General features: G+C 35.0%; 3 protein-coding genes and 1 pseudogene across 3 annotated transcripts; all 4 read right to left on the bottom strand.

Annotated features, from left to right (window-relative positions):
* Positions 1-319: 319 nt before the first annotated feature.
* On the bottom strand, positions 320-964 carry LOC120189348 (receptor-like protein Cf-9 homolog). Its single transcript, XM_039192653.1, has one exon. The coding sequence runs from the start codon at positions 962-964 to the stop codon at positions 320-322; it is 645 nt and encodes a 214-aa protein (XP_039048584.1).
* A 221-nt stretch (positions 965-1,185) lies between these two features.
* LOC120189347 (receptor-like protein 7) lies at positions 1,186-2,310 on the bottom strand. Its single transcript, XM_039192652.1, has one exon. It carries the CDS (start codon positions 2,308-2,310, stop codon positions 1,186-1,188), a length of 1,125 nt encoding a protein of 374 aa, XP_039048583.1.
* A 1,779-nt stretch (positions 2,311-4,089) lies between these two features.
* LOC120189277 lies at positions 4,090-6,326 on the bottom strand. Its single transcript, XM_039192588.1, has 6 exons — positions 6,016-6,326; positions 5,501-5,554; positions 5,324-5,401; positions 5,117-5,185; positions 4,776-4,865; positions 4,090-4,423 (listed from the first exon to the last, which is right to left on the bottom strand). The coding sequence occupies exons 1-6, from the start codon at positions 6,211-6,213 to the stop codon at positions 4,286-4,288; spliced, it is 627 nt and encodes a 208-aa protein (XP_039048519.1). The 5' UTR covers positions 6,214-6,326; the 3' UTR covers positions 4,090-4,285.
* A 4,295-nt stretch (positions 6,327-10,621) lies between these two features.
* On the bottom strand, positions 10,622-19,001 carry LOC120189346 (annotated as a pseudogene).
* Between the last annotated feature and the right edge of the window lie 1,657 nt (positions 19,002-20,658).

The raw sequence follows: 20,658 nt of genomic DNA, 5'->3' as shown, positions 1-20,658 counted from the left end.
CTAATTTATCGCTTGATAATCCGAATCGAATTTAACATTTATTTATTATAAGAACGATCCACGTATACATATTTAAAATAATGATGAACATGAAGACACCTCCCTGGTTTATTAAAATTGCTTCTAAAGAGACTGAACAAGATGAATCTTCACTTTGAATTGAGAGCTAGTTTCTTCTGGTTCTCCTTCTTCGGATCCAGTTGGTGAATTTGTATTGTAAACCTCTCTCGACCATTCGAACAAGCCACCATGGTCTTCCGGTTACGAAACAATGTAACCTGTGCTCAGTCCTAGCACCACTCCACTTCCTACCCCATCATTACAACTTTCCAAAAAGACAGTGGTTCAGAACCTTCATATTCCGCCACCAATGGTGTCGGAGGTTCAGCCACCCCGCCATGCCGCATTGCTTGGACAATGGTAAGCCGCTCAATCCCAAGTTATCGCTGTAGGAATCGTTATCGAAGGTGCCAAATTGATTCCCTTGGGGAATCGATCCGAAAAGATTGTTGCTTGAAAGATTCAACACCGCAAGAAACGTCAAATTCGTCATTTGAGAAGGAATATTGCCGTTGATCTTGTTTGATGAAAGATCTAATGATTCAAGTGCCACCAAATTTCCGAACGATGCCGGGATCGGACCGGCGAAGTTATTGCGAGAGAAGTTGAGCATTTGAAGGGAAATAAGTTGTCCTACTTCCTCGTGAATTCGTCCACCGAATCGGTTTTTCGACAAGTCCATGGATACGAAAACGTCTAGAGTCTTCGTCAATTCCATCTCCAATCTCTTCGTTGTTACATTCAAAGAAATGTGGTAATCCCTAATGCCGACGAAATTATCGCCGAGACGGTAAACTAATGGTCGTTGACGCTTCTCCACAGGTTTCTCTGTCATTGCTCTCAAATTCCGGAAGAGTTTCAAGGGCAAGGTGCCGGTGATCTCATTTCCGGAGAGATCAATCATTCGCAATGCAGAGAAGCCGAATGAAGCTATGGAATGAGTCAGCGAACCATGAATCTATTAGATCTCAATATAAGAACTTGCAGACTGGGGAGTGAAGCTAACCAATGGGGAAAAATCAACAACTTGTTTTAAGTTCCTAAGTCAAAAGCTGCAATGACTTGGAATTAGCCAAAGAAGGTGGTACAAATCCTTCCAATGATTGTTATTAAGGAAAAGATGAGTCAAGGAATATTCACGAAAGAATCTGGGATCTTTCCGTTGAAGTTGTTCATCTGCAAATCGACGAACGCAAGTGAGTTGCTGAAATTCCCGAGACATTCGGGTATAGTCCCACTCAAGTTGTTCCAGGACAAGTCGAGAACCGTGAGTTCACTCCAATTGCAGATGGAAGAAGGGATATTTCCTGTCAAATTGTTCCCTGAGATTAAGAACTCGTCGAACAACTGTGGATTTGGAGTTCGATGATTCAAGCAAGTCGAGAGAATTGGGCCTTGAAGCATGTTGGAACGAAGGTCGAGTATTGCCAATTTCTGTCCCGGAAATTGCTCCAAAGTGGTCAGATAGTTATAAGAAAGGTTCAACACAGACAGTTCTTCCCACCCTTGAGCCTCCCATTTGGAAATTCCACCGGAAATCATGTTGTTGGAAAGATCTAAATACTCCAACTTTGATGTTTGAAAGAAACTCGGGAAATGCCTTACGCTACTAGAAGAGAACAAAACGGTTGCAAGCCGAGAGAAGGAATGGTTCGCATCAATGCCGCTTGTACTCGATGATAGTAAACTATTATTAGAAAGATCAAGAACTTCAAGACTCGAGAGCTTCGAAAGCATACCGGACCTGATGACACCACTCAAGTTATTTGATGACAATCGAAGTTCCTTAAGGCGATGGGTACCAAAAACAGAATCCGGGACTGGACCACTCAAGTTGCAGGAAGAAAGTCCCAAATAAGTTAATTTGCCATGGTTTCGAAAAATATCCGGAATCCGTCCCCGAAGCTGATTTCGAGATAAATCGATGGACATGAGTTGAGTGAGGTTCCCAAATGATGCTGGAACTGACCCTCTAAAACCACAATGGGAAAGATCCAACAACTCAAAGCCACTACTCCAGTTTGTCTTGGGGAGATAACCTCTAAGATCTTCATTGTCACCTAAACCTATATGTTTGAGGTTCGGGAACTGGAAAATTTCAGTCGGAAACTCCCCGTGCAACTGGCATTCTCCGAGACTCAAACGTCGTAACGAAGAAGACAAGTTTAGAAACGAAGAAACCGCAACACCGGACATGTCAACGGAGTCGAGCAGAAGATTTCTTAATCTGATCAAGTTTCTTGCAAGCATCTCAAAACCTTGTGCATCAAGTACCAAATTGGAAACTGGATCAGAGACGCCATTATGAGAGAGATCAAGATGGGTTAAACTCACCAACTGAACAAACAAGTGAACAACTCGGGTGAAATAGTGCCGTCGAAATAGTTGTACGCTAAGTCGAGTCGTCGGAGTCTATGCAAGCGAAACAGGCTGCTGTTGTTGTCAAGAGGAGAGCCGAAGAGGAAGTTGTAGCTGAGGTCAAGCCACTGAAGACTGTGAAGGAGAAAGAGGCTGCTGTTTGCAATGAGAGAACCGTTAAGGCAACTGTTGCTAAGACCAATGCCGATTACGTGACTGGTCCGATTATTACATTCGACTCCCTACCATGAACAGCAATCAATGCTTTTGTTCCACGACTCTGTCTTTGGGTAGGAACCAGAGTAATCATCCATGCACAAAAAGCCAGTTATAGTAATGGTGTTTTTAAATTGGAGCAAAGCATCTCTTTGGTCCGGAAGACATAAAGGAGAGGGCGGAGGGAAACAGAGGAAGAGAAACTCCATGAAAGTTGCAACAACACCAATAGTAGGCTAAGGCTTCCCATTTTTTCTCGAGAAACAAACAACGAAGTTAAGGAACGTTAGTGCGACTGGTGAGAGCATGCATATATCTAAATTTCCTATATTTTTTTAACTCGTTTCAAGTCAACTAAGTCTCCTTGCTTCACCTAATTTATTCAAGTTAATTCAATGTGAAAACAATTATAGGAACGATTATATCGGAACGATTATATCATAACGATTATAATAAAATCAATTATAATAAGATCCGTCATAATAAAAACAATTATATCAGAACGATCCCTTTCATAATAAATTTTATAATATCTAATTATATTGGTCTAATAGAATAAATGTTAATTCCTTTAATAAAACCAAAAATTAAATAAAAAATAGATAGAAAAATCATCCGCATATTAAAACTATATGATATTTAATTTGAATTAACAATTAATATGTCAAATAAATTTTTTAAGTGGTTCAATTAATATGTCAAATATGATTTTTTTCCATGTAAACTAATCTTGCGTACCGCTGGATTTTATACATAGGTTAGTTGGATTTTATAATTTAAATAAAGCAAAATAATGTTGAGGTTTTAAAATTGAATTAGGTTGGGATTATTTTAGATTTCTCTGTGCTCTTTTCTACCTACTCTTTGTTTCCGTTTACCAATCTATTTACTCGGTTTCAAATTTTGACGCCCTAAAATATATACAAATCATACGACAGCTAATTTGAATTAATTGCAAAAGCTGACATAACAACGAAACAAGAAATAACAATGTTTATAAAAAATATTTTTTATAAAAAAGCCAATTTGTTATAACAGATGTACAAAATAATTTTATTTTAAAAAATTACATCCTTTTAATACTGATGAATATTTTCAAAGTACGCGTCATACCTTTGTTGACGTGACAGATTTTCCAAGTACGCGTCACACCTTAGTGACGAATTCTGTGATTTTAACATCTTCCATCGATTTTAAAATCATTCATGACCCAAATGAAAGAAATGTGATTAATGGACCAAAAATTTCAGAAAAGAAGAAAAAGAACTGTGCGAACATCTGCAACGTACTTGCTTGCCGATCAGACGACAGAGCGACTCAATGTTTAGAATGCTATATTCAAATACTTGAAAAATCTTATGTATAAAACTAATTATTTAACACTAATTACAAACGACCATGCAAAGAAAACACAACGCAGAAACGTAGAAGATTCAATTTAAATTGGGTACAATATCAGGCAAAACAATACTATCTCAATATTAGGCACATTTAAGCCATATACCAACGGAGCCTTTTGACTCCTTAACAATTTCCCGCTACATAGAATTCCATTTTAAGCAGTGTTTAACAGCAGATGACATGATACAGTTACAGTCTAATAACAAATTGCATCAAAAACCAAAGTTTTAATCAAGCGAAAGACGAACCGCTACCGATCTTTGAGTTCCTGCTCAAATTGAAGCAATTTCTCCCGGACAGGCTGCAAAAACAGCTTCTTCAAGTCCTGGACAATCTGCTGCTTGTCTTGCAGCACGAATTCTTTCTCTTCACTGAGCTTCACTTCCATCTATGGTTATGCAAAATGAATACATAAAGAACATTTTAGTCGGCTCTGCCAACTCTCATTATGGTTCTAAAAGTCGATATGTTACAAACACCTCTTGTGCGGTTATGGAAATAATTACCCTCCCCCAAGGTTGGTTTTAGGGTTTGGAGTGTTCTACCCGAAACCTAGATCTACAAATCATGTATCATTATGGTGTTCCAGTTATTTTATGCCACAATCGAGATATATTCTATGAATTTTATCATGTTAATGTCTTAATGATTCATATTGTATAGCTTCTGATGCATTCAACAAGTTTATCCTACTCTCTGTTTTACACCAAATAGATATTATTAACACAACTCAATCATACCTGCAAGTCATCAAGCTCACCATATGAGAATTCTGGGATATCAATATGTCCCTTAACAGTTTTCTTCTCCTCCTGTATATGCCACTCGCCTGATATCAATTGAAGTCCAAAATTTGATCAGCAAAATGATAAAATAAGCTTCAGAAGTAAGGATAACACCACAATTCTATGTTACTCAGACTCAGGAGCAAGTATCAAGCATGGGTATGATTAGATTTGTCAAGTTTTTCATATATTTGAAGAATCCTTGGAGGTCATATCCTCCATATCCAACTATCAAATACGGGAACTAATGAAAAATGAAAAGTCCGAGCACATAACCAAATTTAGACCCAACTTACCTTGACTTTTAATGTCAACTCATACGTATAACCTACACGCTTCTTGTTTCGTACAGTAACCAAAAATGCCTGCACAATCGGGAATTCACCAGGAAATAAGATTAATCTCTACAAGTACAGCCATCGGTGCAGTTTAGTTAAACTACATCAATGGTGTGAAATAACAGTGAGACATAAAAAAAACAAATGAAAGTTGGAAACACTGACATCGCCATCACACTTGGTTACATCAGAAATCTCGGCCTTGCCGCGAGAAGTCCAATGTGCCACAGATCTAAACAATTCCTGGAAATATATTGGGTTTTCAGTTCATTTAAAGCTTTAAATATACAAGCACACTGCACATACATATATATAAAAGAAAGAAGAGATTTGTATAAAGACCTTTAATCTTTGGGTAGCCCAGCTATTAAGGTTTTTCTCCTCCCACGTTCCAGCCTGCAAGTAACAAGAAGCAAACAATAAACAAGGTTGTTGAAATACACCAAATTATCAGAATATCTAGGGATGGACCGAGTGGGATATGGGTCGGTCGCATCCCTGAAAATCTCAAGTTCTCATGCAACTTAAACACTTCTATTTTCTTTTGATAACTACACCCTTGAAATTTTATAATTTCACACCCTTTCATTTCTACTACATTCACACCCTAAGATAAATATTGCATTCCCTGAGAATACTCATTACTAAAACGATAGATTGCAATGTCTAAGCTACATAATATGTCACCAAATCCCTAAATCGGAGGCTATTAGGCGCTCGAACCTACATTCTCCATGACATTACAACAGCAGCAATGACAACCGGACTAAAACTAAGTCGGCTAGATCAGATCATTTGTAAACATAGAAACACAAATAAAATGAATAAAGCGAATTAAAGAAAGGAGGAATAAATACCCGATTCCAAACAGAACCAAGCGTTGCGAGCTGAGATTGGTTCGAAACTAAGTCTTGAGCGATGAGTTTCTTCGGAAGAGGGAGGGGAGCGGCGTCCGCTGTCGCTTCTCGGACCCAATAAGTATACGACGCTGCTGCGGCTGTCTGCCCATTGCCATTGCCGTCGCCATGGACCTTCTCCGCTCCTCCATTCTCCATCTCAATTTAAGCTAATTTTATGGATCCAATCAACTTATCGTTGGAATTTTACTGAAGATCTTATCGATGATTATTGGTTATTCTGAGGGAGAATCGGTGAATGGAGAAGATTTATTATTACTATAATTATTCAAATCAAATTTGATTTCTGGAAGCTTCGTTCAATGTTATTATTTGTTTTGAAGAAGAATATTAGAATGGGAATACTACACTTTTCATCACTTAACTTGACCATGTTGTTGTTTGGTCATAACTTTTTCTAAAAAAATACTTTTACCACTCAATTTTGATATTAATGCGTTTTTTTCACTCAAACAGTAATCACAATATCTATTTTTTCTTGACAAAGAGGTAAGTGTTATCCACCTTGTTTTCTTCGCTGCACCATCTTCTTAATAACTTTGAAATTTTTAGAGTTTCATTCTTGTCATTTACAATGAGAGAAAATTTTTAGAGATATTTTAAAAAAATTAAAGGGGGTTTTGGACCCTTTTTTTAATTCTTAAAGATAGATGTCATTTCATAACATGATTAATTGTTTATGATAAAAACAAATAAAATAATATCAAAATCAAATAATCGAATTTGAAAAGGTTAAATATAATGACCGAAATAAAAATAAATAAAATTGTGTGATAAGATTATAAATTTAAAAGTAAATGTGGATAGTTTTACAACTTAAACTTGACTGTCACATTAATCAAACATACAAAGCATGTCATTATTTTACAACTTAAACTTGACTGTCACATAATCAAACATACAAAGCATGTCATTATCTTTTTCCTTTTTTTTCTAAAAGAAAAACTTCGACCTAATCCAACCTTCCTCTGTCTCGCTTTCAACCATTATTTTTCCGTTGTACAAACAAACATGAATTCCATCGATTCGATTCGATTTGGTTAGTCATTTTAAGAATTTCTTAAAAAATATATTTGTATAATATTAATTTTGTCCACTAAATAAAAAATATATATCTAGTTATATAGCATAAAATATTAACCAACAACCATTATATGCATGCATGTACAGCAGCCACTATTGACCTTATCAACATTGTATTTCATATCAGAGCTTGCCTTGAATAGTCAAAAGAGTTGCACTAAATACCCCCAACAATTTTGATTTGAAACATCCATCACCAAATGAAATCACTACAATTTGGTTTTAATCTCTGTCTATCTATAAGATGACAATTTCAGACCAATACTCTAAGAACAGTACAACAAAACCTTACAACTACCAATTATAATTTTCCATTTTCACCATTTGTCACTTTCTCATTTTTCTTTTCCATTCCTTATGGAAGTATCATTTTGTAGAACAGTTCTGTTATGGTGAATGCTAACCTGTGCGATTATCGCGGGGGAAAATTTTAGTCACTCGTGCGACAGTCTACAATGCAGCTGGAGCTGATCACGACTACTTTTGCAACCATGACATCAACTCAGTTGATCTTGGGTTTCGGTCGTCTTGGCTTTAGCACAAGATAGAGAATACCAAAAACAATCAAGAATGCGGGATTGTTGTCACATCGAACTCTACATTCACTTTCCTGTCTTTTGTGCAATGAATCGGATGAAGAAGGGATATAGTTGCATTCACTTGATCAACAAACCTGCATTACAAAATCAAAACTCGGATATGAGTGTTGGATATGGATATGTATTAGACATGGGTATGATTGGATTTTTCTAAGTTTTTTCATATATTTGGATGGTCCTTACAATCGTATCCCCATATCCATGTATCAGACGAGTATGGAAAATCAATACTACTGAACAAATGAGACCCCAAGCAACATAGTTTAAAACTGCCATAGCATCTAGATAATCAAAGAGCCAGAATATCAACCAGTGTAAACTCGATATCCAAATTAAACCCCGTTGAAAATGGATTAATTGAACCAAAAATCAATGAGATTTCATGAAAATTTAGATCCCACGGGGCCTATTGAATTTTTTAAACACAACAGAAACCTCATAACCACTAAACTCAGGAAAACAGTTTGCTTTCAAGAAATCAGGAGATATTACCACACACTTGAACTATCCCCTGATGAATATCAAATATATCTTAAATGTCACTAACCCATCTTTCTCAACGCAACCGGAAATAACATCGAAACTTCAATTTAGGAGATATATTACCGCATATTTGGGCATTGACCAGCACTGAGAAATATTACTCCACATAACATAAGTTGCTACCAACTAACAATTCAGTTAACTGATACAACAATGTCAGTCCACATCTTCATCAACCAAATGCTAAAGGTGGCCAAAAAGAATGGAACCTAAAGTTGGGATGAAACAACAGCACAAAATAGTTGCACTTGAAGAGAATTATGAAATTCACCTCATTTACTTCCCATTATTTACATGTTAAAAGATTCATATTCATTTTAAAATTTGTTTCCCGATATGTTCTGAGTTTGTCTTTTACAAAAACTAAAAGCTTTTCTTAAGCATTTCACTACACTACTTATAGATAAATGTATTTGCATACACATTCTCAAAGAAAGGGGGGAAATTGCATCTGTTGCAACTTCCCAAAATCTCATCAGCTCAATCATCATAAGAACCCTTCCTTTTCTTATAATATTGCTAAATGCAAAACAAATCTCAATTTATCTGCATGGCTATTGAAATTAACCAAATAATATAGGCATGACAATGAAACTTTTTAGCGAAAACAAACCCTTGGGATGCGTCCTCTAAGGTATGTAGCAGTCTCATGGCATCTGCATATCTCAATTCACAGTAATAGTTGATATCTGAAACGGAGAAAATGCATGTTAGCATGTAAACAATCACCACCATTATAAAGTATAATGTGGTGTTAATTGAATTAAAATAATCTTATCAAGATGACAATAAGCAAATGCACTTACTCTTCTCCATAAGCTGACGACATAATTATACTTGTTGACTAGTTCACGTTCCTGAGATTGGAAGAGTTTAAAGGTTTTCTCAGCTGCTATAGGTTAAGTCTCACTTTGTAGCAACTCCATTTTTAGCAAGTCAGGACTAAATACAGCCTAAAACCAAACCTTGATTCAAAAGATGAACACAATAAACCACAGCAGGATTTTAGAGCATCAGAATTTGTTGACTTAGAACCCACAGTAATTGTTATACCTTAAATCCAAGCCTTATTTTGAATACTCAAAACAAAATATTAACAATACATATTCCTTTTTAGCACACAACTAACTCAAGTTAGAGCAAGTCTATAATATTGCTACGGAATCATGAAAAAGCCATCCTGTGCATAATTATCTGAGTATGTTACGAGTAATATATAGGTACAAGCATGATGTAGTTTTCAATTATTGATTGACCACAAGAGAAGGATACTTGTACGCTCCCAGAGTAGAAGGTGCACAGCTGAATTGACCAATTTTATTGACTCGTCCAGAGTTGTGATGATGTAGCTCCGAGCAATTGTATCTGATTGAAATTTTGATATATGCCAACCTTGAGAAGTAATGGAGAAGGGGCTGCATCCCACGGACCATATCCAATCCTGTAAAACATAAGCCACTAAGTTAGCATAAATTATTTAGGACACCCAACTTCCCAAATGATGTGCCTCTTCACACCAAATGTATGCCTTATACATACATGGAACTCACATGTCGAGTCCACATGACATAATATGCATTGAACAATTGAAGTGTCTGGGATGGCATCTCAATTTATCAAGTGTAATCCACATATCTAGAACATAATTCTTTGTTTGCTTCCGTTTCTGGTGGATTTGCTAGGTCCTCAATGAATTATCATGTGAGGAGAGCAACAATGAAGGATACCCCTACCCAAATGGTGGAGCACTATTGTGCGTACTTACTCTTAAAGGAATTTCATTTTTAATTTAACTGTAGCTCACATGTTACAATTAAATGATAGGAGAAAATAACACTTTGTTTTCATATAAAAATACTAATCAGATACTGATGAAATTCAAGTAGCCTACATCAGGTTGTAAACTGAAATCATATACATACAGTTTATATTCTGAAGTTATTAGTACCACACTTCATCATAGTTAAAACCCATGTTCACACATCCAATGTCTGATCAATTGTCTCCAATACATGTTTTAGAGGGATAAAACAGAAACTTGCAGTAAAAGCAGACAAACAGAATAGTACCATAAATATGTATGTTAGAGAGAGAAGGATCAAAATAAATGAAAACTACAAAAAATAGAAATTTTAAAGGTCACCTATGTGATTAAACCACACCAGACCCACACTAATGGGAAAAAGAACATTCAGACCATTATTCATTCACTTGGTTTAGAGTGTTATTGAAAAAGAAAGCCTGGGGGTGTTAAGGTGACTGCGAGCATCAGTATTACTTAATCATAAGGAAGATCTCAAAAACATCTAAACTATCAAACCTCAATTGCAGCCATGTGCATGGCTGTAGACAAACTGAAGAGGAAGCAAACCAGCCAGATGTTCAGAACGGCAGCCAAAGCAGGTTTGATGGGCCTCCTGAATCCAGAAAAAAAAAACAAATCAATAGTAGACAAATAAGTCAACAACTAGGAATACATTCTGATTGGGCAACAATAACCATAGAGAAATAATTCTGAAAACTCTCACTTCTTTTATTTGATGAAAAAAAAGGAATGCAAGAAACACAAACCTCAAATCCCACAAAAGGGATTTTCCATTACACTGAAGATGGCTTTCCCAGGATGACGACTCTGATTGGACAACAATAACCATATTTGAAAGTGCCTTGGCCTGATAATGTTTGTCACACTAACGGTTCAGTATGAATGAACCAAAAGATTGGAACTTCAAGAGTAGACGGCTATGAGCATGTGATCCTGAATTAAGAATGAAGTGCAATGTTAAATCCAGAAGATAAATGAAATCAACCATAGTTTAGCTAGGGTCCTGCAAGTGACAAAATTGATACACGATATCATGATTTCACATATCAATTCCATTTACTAAAGTCCACACGTAACGCAATAGCCACACAAATTTGGGAACGAAAGGCAAATTTCAATAGCATCGATGTCAATGGGTTTAAACTCCAAAAACATAAAAACAAATAGTGGAATTTAACTTGGAATTAGAGAACTAAAATTTTAAAGGTTCGAAAAAGGAATATTGACAGCAGTAAAATGTTGAAAATGGAATGAACAGTTAAGAATAAAGGGAGTAATAGAGTTCTCATTCACGCTTGTGAAGTAAAGGAACAAACTTCAAGGATTGGTAGGTGATAATAAAAAAAAAATGAACATATCTTGTTCAAGGATGTAAATTGCAGTCCTTCAGTGAATTTAGAGGAAAATTTAAACTGTCATATGCCAACTAACATAAGAGCAGGCCAGCAGGGAAACTGAAACCAGAGTTTTGAGAACAACTAGAAGCACAAGCATCAGAAGAAAATGAAAAAATAAAACTATTTCATCCTTTTTTTTCTGTTCTAGAAGAAACAATTAGTCAGACAGGAAGAGGCAAAAATCAGATTCAAGCACAGATGAAAGATATCAGTGTAATCAAGATCAAAAGCTTTTAGTTTTGCAGTGGGTGGTCATCAAAATGAAAGATTCAAAACGAAATGGATTTTGTTTTCCCCAGCAAGCATTATGAACACAGATCTGACCTTTGAGAGATCCCTGATCATTCAGCCTCCGCAACTGGTGCTGGAGAATTGAAGAATCAATATAGGAACGGGTACTTTTCCTGTATGTTCCATTGATGAGCAAAAATGGGACAGCTGCGGCTCGTCGTGCCACAGAAAATGCCATTGCCAAAGCAGGATCCTCAGAAAGTGCTAGCCTATAATTCACAAAACAGATTCGCAGAGCTAAATTTTACAAGCCAAAAAACTACTAATGATTAAGGAGGAGGATTTGGTATACTCTCTCATGGGTGAGGATATGGGATCTCAGTCCTTAAGCTGTACTCTCACGCAGAATACAAGAGTGCTAATCAGGGAATTAGACTGCTTAACATTTTATTTTGTTCTTTTCTTGTATTCTGTATGACTTAAGAGTGCTAGGGTAGTTAGGTGTCAAGCTTTTGTTCTGTTTTGGGTCTTGTTTTGTTGTGATTTCAACCTGGATGTTATCTTGGGATGTTTTCTCCCCTATTAATGCAATATAGTCTGAGGTGCTCTTTTCCCCCTTCCGCTTTTTGTTAGTATGCCCTCTCGGCTCTCTGACAATTATGAAGGGGGTTTTAACAAGGCATCCAATTCTTATCAAAATAATTAAGTTTCTTCAAGTGAGCATTGACATTATTGGTGTTTATTGAGTATCAAGGAAACTTTTTCCATGTTACAATTTGCTAGAAATTTCAGATAGTCCATACATTTGTAGTTTAAATTTTACTTAATCAAATTAATGTAAATCCTTATAGAACAATTAGGGCTAAAAATAACAATATTTATTTATTAATGTCCACTTCCAGAATACAGAATTAATCTTAATTTAATTTTAAATTTATTTCCATTTATATCTTCCATGTCATACCAAAAAGAAACCATGGACCGCATATGTAACAAAAAGACAACCATAGGTCCAACTTTTTAAGTCAAGGAAGAGAAAAAGGGGGGGGGGGGGGGAGAGAACAAAAGTAAAAATAAAGCATAGTTCAGAATGCATACACATGCTGACTGAACATAACCTTCTGTGAAGGTATCAACAAAGACGAAAGCCCATCCTGGAGAGCCTTTAGGTCCACTGGCAACCGTTTAATATGTTTAACTTTCTGTCGCCAAGAAAAAAGAAGAAAATTTAGTATTTTATCATATGACCTTTGGGAACTTTCCCCGTATATCATACCTCCTTTGTAATGAAAAAAATTGATACGATATCTTCTCATAATAATGGAAAGCACCATCAGCAACTGAAGGGGATATAATGTGTCTCACAGATCCCCATAGAGTCGCACCAAGATGTGCAAGGAAAGCATCCCGAGCAACAGTGTAGTTTTGGAATTCCTACAATAGTTTGATTTCAAGAAAAATATAGTTGAATAGCAATGTAGTTACTTAAGATGATCCCTACAAGTACTGAAGAAAACGTTATGCCAGCATCTTTCAAGGAAATAAAGATACCTCAACAGTATCACTAAACAAATTCCAGTTCTCCATCCGTTTTAAAGCCTCTATAGCCTTCCTTCGGTGGCTTTCATCATACTCTTCATTTTCAAATGACTGAAGCTCGTCTTTCAAATCCCGCATTCTCTCATCAAGCTCTGAAACATAAATCTTGTAAGTCGAGAAACTTGCCCCATATTTTTCATTAGGAACTTGCAGAATATAAAATTGCTAAACACTTCATATATCACACAAAAACAATATTAAAACTAAAAGGATACCGATTATCAATAAAACAACTATATTAGATGTTTCCAGCCCGACAAAAACAGACAACCTAGTAATAAAACAAATATGCGAGAAACATTGAGGCAGTTGAAATCTCAAAGAACGATTCCACCCTTTAGACTATATTGTTCCTCTGTAACAAAAAACCATGCGACTCAAAAGCAAAGACTCCATTGCAAAAACATGAGTCAACATAAATCTTCAATGTAAAAACCCAATAAGTTGGTCTGCCTTAACACTAACCAACCACACTAATAACCTCTGTTGTTTTGACTCTTCATGTTCCTCAAACCATCTCCGCCAGATACACATTCAACACCTCAAACTGGACAGTAGGAGGAGGTATGACCCTCCAAATATAAGGAAAGCATAGGATAATGTCCCCCGTCCAAGCAAAATACACCATGAATCCCCTGGCAGCTTTCCCAAGAAGTGGAACTAGAAAAAGAAAATTAGAAATGCAAAATAGAAATAATATGAATCATACCATCACATAGAGAGAGCTTGACTTTCTTCCTTTGCAATGCTTGAAAGCAAAAAGCTCATAGATATCAATCTCTGCTAGAAGAATATCGATTGCCTGATGATCCTTCTACAATAAATGCAGAGCCAATTAAAGCAGGAAACTGCAGAAACCAAGAAAGAGAAGCTTCAAATGCATAGTATCATTCCTTCAATTGCCATGTATAAGCAAACATACATCACTAAATACAGAAAACTTTTCCTGAATTGCATCTTGAAAGCGATCTTCAGCTTCAGCTTCAGAAATTTCTACATGGCACAATGAGAACAAAACTAAATTCAGCTAGGGGTAGCAGGAACAACGAAATAAAAGCAAAAGCAATATCAAATGAAAAGAACAATGTTGTAAAATCTAGTGACATTTGACACAAGTTTATAAATATTTACATATCACAATTAGTTAAGCCAATTATCACAAAGATATCAAGCATAATAAGAATAAAAAAATTGACTAAATTTCTGTAGCCATAATAATCAAATATATCAACATTAACAAGCGAATATCCAATATTAAGATAACCATACTAACAACACCACCCAGATGTCAAATAATTTACAAACACAGTTGATAATAACTGAGCATGATAATATCACCTTCTACGGCACCTATGGTCTTTCCCACATTAGGCAAACTTAATTCAGTTCGAACACCTTCTCCGCCAACAGCAGGTCCCCAGGAAAAGGTCCAGCAGATAAATCAAGAAAGCCCATCTGAAACAGTTATAATTATAATATAAACAAAAAGAGCCTCCTTTGTTTGTGTTTCTCTGTGTATTGCAGCGTAAATGAAAGAGAGAAAGACAGGGGGAAAGCAGGATATTTGAAATTGAAACCTTTCCTTTCCAATCCATGTATCTGTTAGACATTCTTCATGGTAGTCACTGAAGTCCCCCGACTTTAAGTTGCTTTGAAGAAGAAGCTTCGTATCTTCATTCTTCCCATTTAATAACTTGAGGTATCATAAATATTAACAAAGGAAAGAGTCAAACAAAATATGCAGATTTGTCAAAGTCTAATGCAAAAACAGAAGAGATGTGAAAAACAAAACCAAGTACCTGTAGAACTTTGTTCTGAATTATTTCAGTAGTATTCTTTCCTAAGGAAAGTAGATCAAGTTATGGACATAACCAGGAGAGCATATCACCTACAGTTACTATTGAACATAACTATTATACAATTACCAAATCACAATCCAGAATTGTGTAGGTCCCGTGAGAGATAATGGAACCCATGCTTTATGTAGTGGAACCCTACATGATACTGTGTTGTGATTGGATATTGTGTCATTGTAGTAGCAAAAATTGTTAATCAAATGCACCCCATACCAGATATCCACAATAATACAAATAAAAAGAATCAGGGGAGAACAAGTAGTTACATTGCAGGACTCGTAGAGCAAGTTCCAACCAATATGCTCAGATAAAACATATCAAAGTAAAATTAACCACAAAATACTTTCATTAGGGCAAAGGGCAGACCGTATCAGTTTCGTCTGTAACCGTCCATGAAACTTTGCCATTGGATGCTTTCCATACAAGGGTTTCTTCATATTATCAAGAGCTGCGATTATTCAGCAATCAAATATATTAATTCTAGAAAATAAGTAGGAAAAAATTAGCAAGAATCCCAACAGCTACAAAGAAAAAAAAAAAGAAAATAACCAGTCAAGTCAATACCAAGAACACTTGCTGGAACACTCCCTGACTGAAGAATTTTATTTTGCAGACCCTTATCCTGAAAACAAAAGTTAAGTAAAGCAGGATTTCAAGTATGAATGTACAGGGGAAAACGGTATCAGGGCATCAAGTATTCTGCCACAAATTACCAAGCCAGAAAAGGAATTAACATTTAACAACAATTGGAAAGATGGTGGCATTGGAGGTTTATTGAGGATTCATGCAGCAGAAGTTAGGGTCCTTTTATCTGCCTTGTGGTCCAGGTCTTCCTGCTTTGGCTGAATTAAAGGCAATCAGAGAGGGTCTACTGTTTTTCTGCTCGTCAGTTTGGGGGTCTAAGGGCCGATTAATCTTGGAAAGTGACTGCAGGAACGATTGAGTGGATTAAGAATTCTGATTTGTGTCCATCCTGTTTGAATCATTATTAAGGAAATCGTGTCCTGTTTACTTCTAAAGAGTGCTGGTTCGCCTTATTCAGAGAGGTGCTAATTGGAAGGCGGATGAATTAGCTAAAAAGGGGGTGGGTGATGTAGGTATCCTTAGAGCTTAGGATTGTTGTGACTTGTTTTGGTTGTATTGCTGGCTGTTCTTGGTTGTACTAAACTGGGTTGTCTTATATTTTTACTTGATAAAACTTGAGGTATCTTTTCCTCCTTCCGCTGTTTGCCGGTTTATCGGTTGGTATACTGGCAATTATGAAGGGTGGTTTAATGAGACCTCCAATTCTTATAAAAAATAAATAAAAAACTGAAAACTGATGCATTTTTGAAACATTGCTGAACTGATATAAACAAAGAGAATGGCAACTTAAACATGTATAGCAACAAAGAAATGCATAAGTACCTATTTGAGTATATTTATTTCTAACTCGGATAAGCCTCTCCTGCCAATTTTTTTTTTCAAATTAAAGACTTCAAGAAAGAAACAGAAAACAAAAAAAAGATGAATAATCGATGAATAATAAATCAGTCCAAAAGACATGCATCTGTTGCGCAGCAAGAGTAGATAAGGAAATAAATTTAAAGAATAGTAAATTCTAAATCATAAGTTCCACAACATGAATTTTAGGCAAAATAAGAGTCAAGTGAATTCTAGTAATAAATCAAAGGATTTCTTTTGAGCAATTGGACCCATCCTTCACAACTAAAATTGATTTTCCAGGTCATCAATAGTTCTATGTTAAACAGATGTCTCAGTCCAGAAATCTAGATTAAGAAAATACTTTCCAATCTATTTTATATAGCCTGCTGCAATATATATATATATATATATATATATATAAACTACAAGGTAGAGCAACACTAGTTATGTCGGAAGGAAAAAACAACAGAAATTTGCATCATTTACAAGGTAAGAACCATGAAATGTTAAGAGAAATGGCTTAGAACTAAAAAGGCAGAAGTTTGGAGCACTAGTTCGTGCAGATGGCCTTTACAACTTTGGCTTTGCTTGTCCTAAAACCATAAAGGAAAAAGAATAATAATAATAAAGAAATCTTCTTACTAAAAAACGCACCGGTAGCCATATTAGCTATTCGTGAATCACGATGAGGATTCAAAATGAAGATGTTATATGCATCTTCAAGCTGAGGTATTCAACAAGGCTAGTGAAAAGAACATCCATCTGTTTGCATCTACTTGCCAAAGAGAATCAGTGTCATTCCTGTCAAGAATGAATCATATTATTACTGAATAAAGCTAAAGACATGAGATCAAAAAAAAGCGACAAGCAACAACAACCAAATAAGAACTTGAAGATTCATTCAACAGTCTAATAGAGAAAGTCTGCACAAGGAGACTACGGAGGTAAACATTTAATTATAGAAAGTTTTTACCATAATTTTCAGTCATTGAATATTTCCTCGAATCAAGATTGAAGCATCTTCAAAAACATGTTAACAGAAGAGGATCTAAACATGAATATGCCACACATTGTATAACAATACTAGAGTTGGTCCAAATGGGTAACAAAACAAGTGACTAGCATCGATAAGCCCTATAAGTTTGTATATGCATCAAGAAATCAATAATCTATAATTTTATTACCTCAATCTACAAAAACAATAAAAGAGAATTTAGGTCATGACTGACTTCACCTGTCCCTTGATACATCATCTTTGCGGGCTAAAACACTGATGGCACGCTCAAAGACAGAAGTCACCTGTTCATTCATTCGAATGGCATGGACAGAGAAACTGCAGAGAAATTCCATTACAATGATATGAAAACCTTAATTTAAGAGTATCTATGGAACAATCACGACAGCATATATATAGATCATCAACATATTAATATTAAAGCGCACAAACAGAAACAATGCATTACTTGTAATTTATATGACTGGTTATTGGAAGATGCTGATGTTGCTTTTTATCTATGATAACTCTGTCAAATGCGGTGATGATTTCTCCAATTTGAGGCACTCGTGTATGTGCAAAGATGTGATCTATTTGGTGAACCATCGCTCAAGCTCTTCAGCTTTTAGACTGAATTCTATTTACAAACAAACAAAAAAGTGACCAAGGAAATAACCTATCAGAATTCAAGTATTATTAAAATTAAATTTTAAAAAAAGCATAGTAGGTGATGAAATACAATAAAGTTTAAATACCTTGGTTCCCCTTTCCATCAAATCCCATGAAAATGAAATTAACAGGAACTGGAAGGTACAGAGAATCCACTTTCATAAGGTTCAGGTAATTCGCAATATTAGCTGAAAATTATGAGAGAGAGAGAGAGTGAACTGAAATGCAATTCTTAATACTGAAATGTTAGAGCAAATTCATAAACAAATTAACGCAAAATTTGTCTAATACCAGCCTTGGTGTAGTTATAAACACCCGTTTTAGAAGGGCTGTTTACTTCTAAATCATCGAAATCTGAGAAAAATGAGCAAAGTTTTAAAAATGAACAAACATAAACCTAGAAAACAAAATTTCGAGAGTAGTTTTTAACGGGGGAAATGGGTACCTCCACGTATAACGGCCTCACTCCAAAACCTACTCTTTTCCTTAAGATTGAACAAGAGAAAACCGAAGACGATGAAGACTTGCCACTCTTACGACTTTCAACAGTGCGATTAGCTACCAACTGATCCATTTCCGTCGCCCAAATCAATACACAGGTAACAGTAATAATAAAATCATGAAAAAAAAGGAGCAAAACCTTGTGAAAATTACCAGTAACATCATTGATACAAGGAGCAGAGATCTAATTCGAGCCATCTCCATTTCCCGAGGATCTTTACCTCACTTACACGCCGCAGGCCACCCTCTGATTTCCTTTTTGTTCACCCTGACGGGTTTGACAAAATATGGAGAATTTTATCAAAAATAAAAACGAAAATTAAAGGACATGTCAAATACATAGATGGCAATATGATGCCGGGTCCGGATCCCTCTTCGGTTTGGTTATTTACTTCTAGCGATGGGACCAAATTTAATGGATTTCGATCCGATCTGATATTGTTAAATCATTTTTTAATATGTTTAGATTAAATTGAGTCGAGTTTTTTTTTGGTGTATAAGCTTAGATCAGTCGAGTTTTGATTTATGATGAAAAATATTCGATCTAACCTAATAAATAATGTAATTATACTTTATAGTTTAGTACTATTTTTAAGGGTAAGTTATATTTTTAATATTTAAATTATTAGTTTTGTTTTATTTGATGCTCAAACTTTTTTTTAAATCATACCTGACGAATAGTTTAGGTTTTATTTTAATAATTATTTTTTATCTTAACAATGATGTTAACGTGTGATTATAAGATAATGTCACATCATCATTAAAAAATATCAAATCAAAGATTCTATTAATTTTTTAATAATGGGTACCAAATTAAAACTTAAACTAAACATTAAATATAATTTTTAAATTTAAAATTTAGCTACCAAAATAAAATAGAATAATAATCTAAGTATTAAACGTAGCTTATCCTTTTTTAATACAATCTAATTTCACATGTTTTTCATCAATTAAAAATTTAAAAGCAAAGATTAAAGAGTTTTAAGTTATAATAAGGAATTCAAGATCAATGTCATATATTTATTAAAGTTTAGGGTCTTTAGGGTCTATTATTTATATTAATATTTTAAATTTTTATATTTTTAATTCTGATTAGTTTATGTTTATAATTTTAATACAATTTAGTGTAAGTGATAATATACCTTACATATTCAAAAGTTAAAAATCTAAATATGAACGAATACAATTTAAAACAATTAAATTTAGTTACATCCAAACTAATATTAGGTATTGTTATATCTTCGGAGAAAGTTTATCGAAAATTACTAACACTATACCAATAGCCATTTGGAAGATTCACTTAGTCTGCAAAAGCACTCCATAGATGTCGTGTCATCCCATAACCACGTCGAATGGTCACCCGAAACTTATACTCATTAGTATATGATGTGATTTTGATAATCAAATACGATGATTAACAATTGTTTATGTATAAAATATAAATGTGATTACCCTAGGTCTAGTACTAGTCATCCTACAATCGAAGTATTTATACCACAAAAGAGACTAAAAAAGAGGTTATTTCCTCCTAGCTTTCACTAAAATCTACTATCTTTCATTCAACATTTCCTTTATTATTCTCCCATAATAAACCTATCAATGAACGATTGTTTTCTTATTAATTGTGATTTTTCGCCCAAATCAAAAGGAAATTGTCAATGATCAATGAGACAATATTGTTTCCATCAACAGTTACTTAATTGCACCATTAAGAAGTGTTAGGTACCTAACTTCACCCAAAAAAAATTGGTTGGTACCAAATTACACATCAGTGCAGAAATTATGTACCAAGAGTTATATTAAGCCTTTTAAAAATACAGATATCAGAAGTACAGGGACCTGTGCGGAAAATTTACGTATA

Source organism: Hibiscus syriacus, unplaced genomic scaffold, assembly GCF_006381635.1.
Source record: "Hibiscus syriacus cultivar Baekdansim isolate YM2019G1 unplaced genomic scaffold, ASM638163v2 tig00116954_pilon, whole genome shotgun sequence".
Taxonomy (NCBI): Eukaryota; Viridiplantae; Streptophyta; class Magnoliopsida; order Malvales; family Malvaceae; genus Hibiscus; species Hibiscus syriacus.
The sequence above is the reverse complement of the archived record's forward strand: the minus strand, read 5'-3'. Positions and strand labels throughout refer to the sequence as shown.